Below are 827 nucleotides of genomic sequence, written 5' to 3'. Positions count from 1 at the left end.
TTAAAGAATAATATTTCAGTGGTTTGGGGATTTTTTTTCTTTAAATTAAATTTATTAAATCATAAAAGGCCATTACCTTTCTGACAGACGTTAACTTTGATGTTCTGGAATCAGAGTTGTGTCCTTTCTGTGAAAATAGAGTAGTTAATACTTTTTCTGAATAAGTTTAACCTTTAATAAAGCATATAAAACTCCAAAGGTCGATTTAAACATGCACTAAAGTATCATCGTATTTTAATATTTGAAGTTGGAATTTTATGTCTCTTGACTCCTGTTCTCCTGTTTAAAGATGGCCTTCGCCGGATCTTGTGTCAAGTTGGATTACAAGAAGGGCCAGATGGTGACAGCATTTCCCTGGTGGACAGGCTGATGCTCAGTGATTCCAAACTCTGGAAAGGTGACTTTCTTAACTATTTCTAAGGTACAGGGTTGGGATGTCAAAGTTGCTGGGGGTTGTTTTGGTTTTTCAGTATGGAAAGATTTTTGATATATTCATTCATTTTAAAATTACCATTGCATTTACCATTATGCATTATGGTACTAAATTACCATTGCGTTATACACATACACAATTTAGTATGTGTTATGCTACAATTTAGCACTGTAGCCTTAGTATTTGAAAAATCAGATTTTTTTGGTTGGGGGGTCTATAACCTAGATTAAATAGCCTTTATATTTGGTTAGAAAATCACATTTAGAACTGGATATGGTAGCTTATGCCTGTGTTCCCAGCACTCAGGAAACTGAGGCAGGAGGATTAAGTGTTTAAAATCAGCCTGCTCTACAGGCTAGCCTGGACTGTAGCAAACACCTGTTTCAAAACAACA

The 827-nt window shown here is 35.1% G+C and overlaps 1 protein-coding gene across 1 annotated transcript in view; it reads left to right on the top strand.

Moving 5' to 3' along the window:
- Positions 1-827, top strand: part of Ubr2 (ubiquitin protein ligase E3 component n-recognin 2) — a gene marked incomplete at its 5' end in the record, with an annotated part of 73374 nt that overhangs the window by 2644 nt on the left and 69903 nt on the right. Inside the window, 1 exon segment of the mRNA XM_008835757.3 lies at positions 290-397. Coding sequence (XP_008833979.1) covers positions 290-397 — 108 coding nt within the window.

This window comes from Nannospalax galili, unplaced genomic scaffold (genome assembly GCF_000622305.1).
Source record: "Nannospalax galili isolate Female #2095 unplaced genomic scaffold, S.galili_v1.0 scaffold1918, whole genome shotgun sequence".
NCBI lineage: Eukaryota > Metazoa > Chordata > Mammalia > Rodentia > Spalacidae > Nannospalax > Nannospalax galili.
The sequence above is the reverse complement of the archived record's forward strand: the minus strand, read 5'-3'. Positions and strand labels throughout refer to the sequence as shown.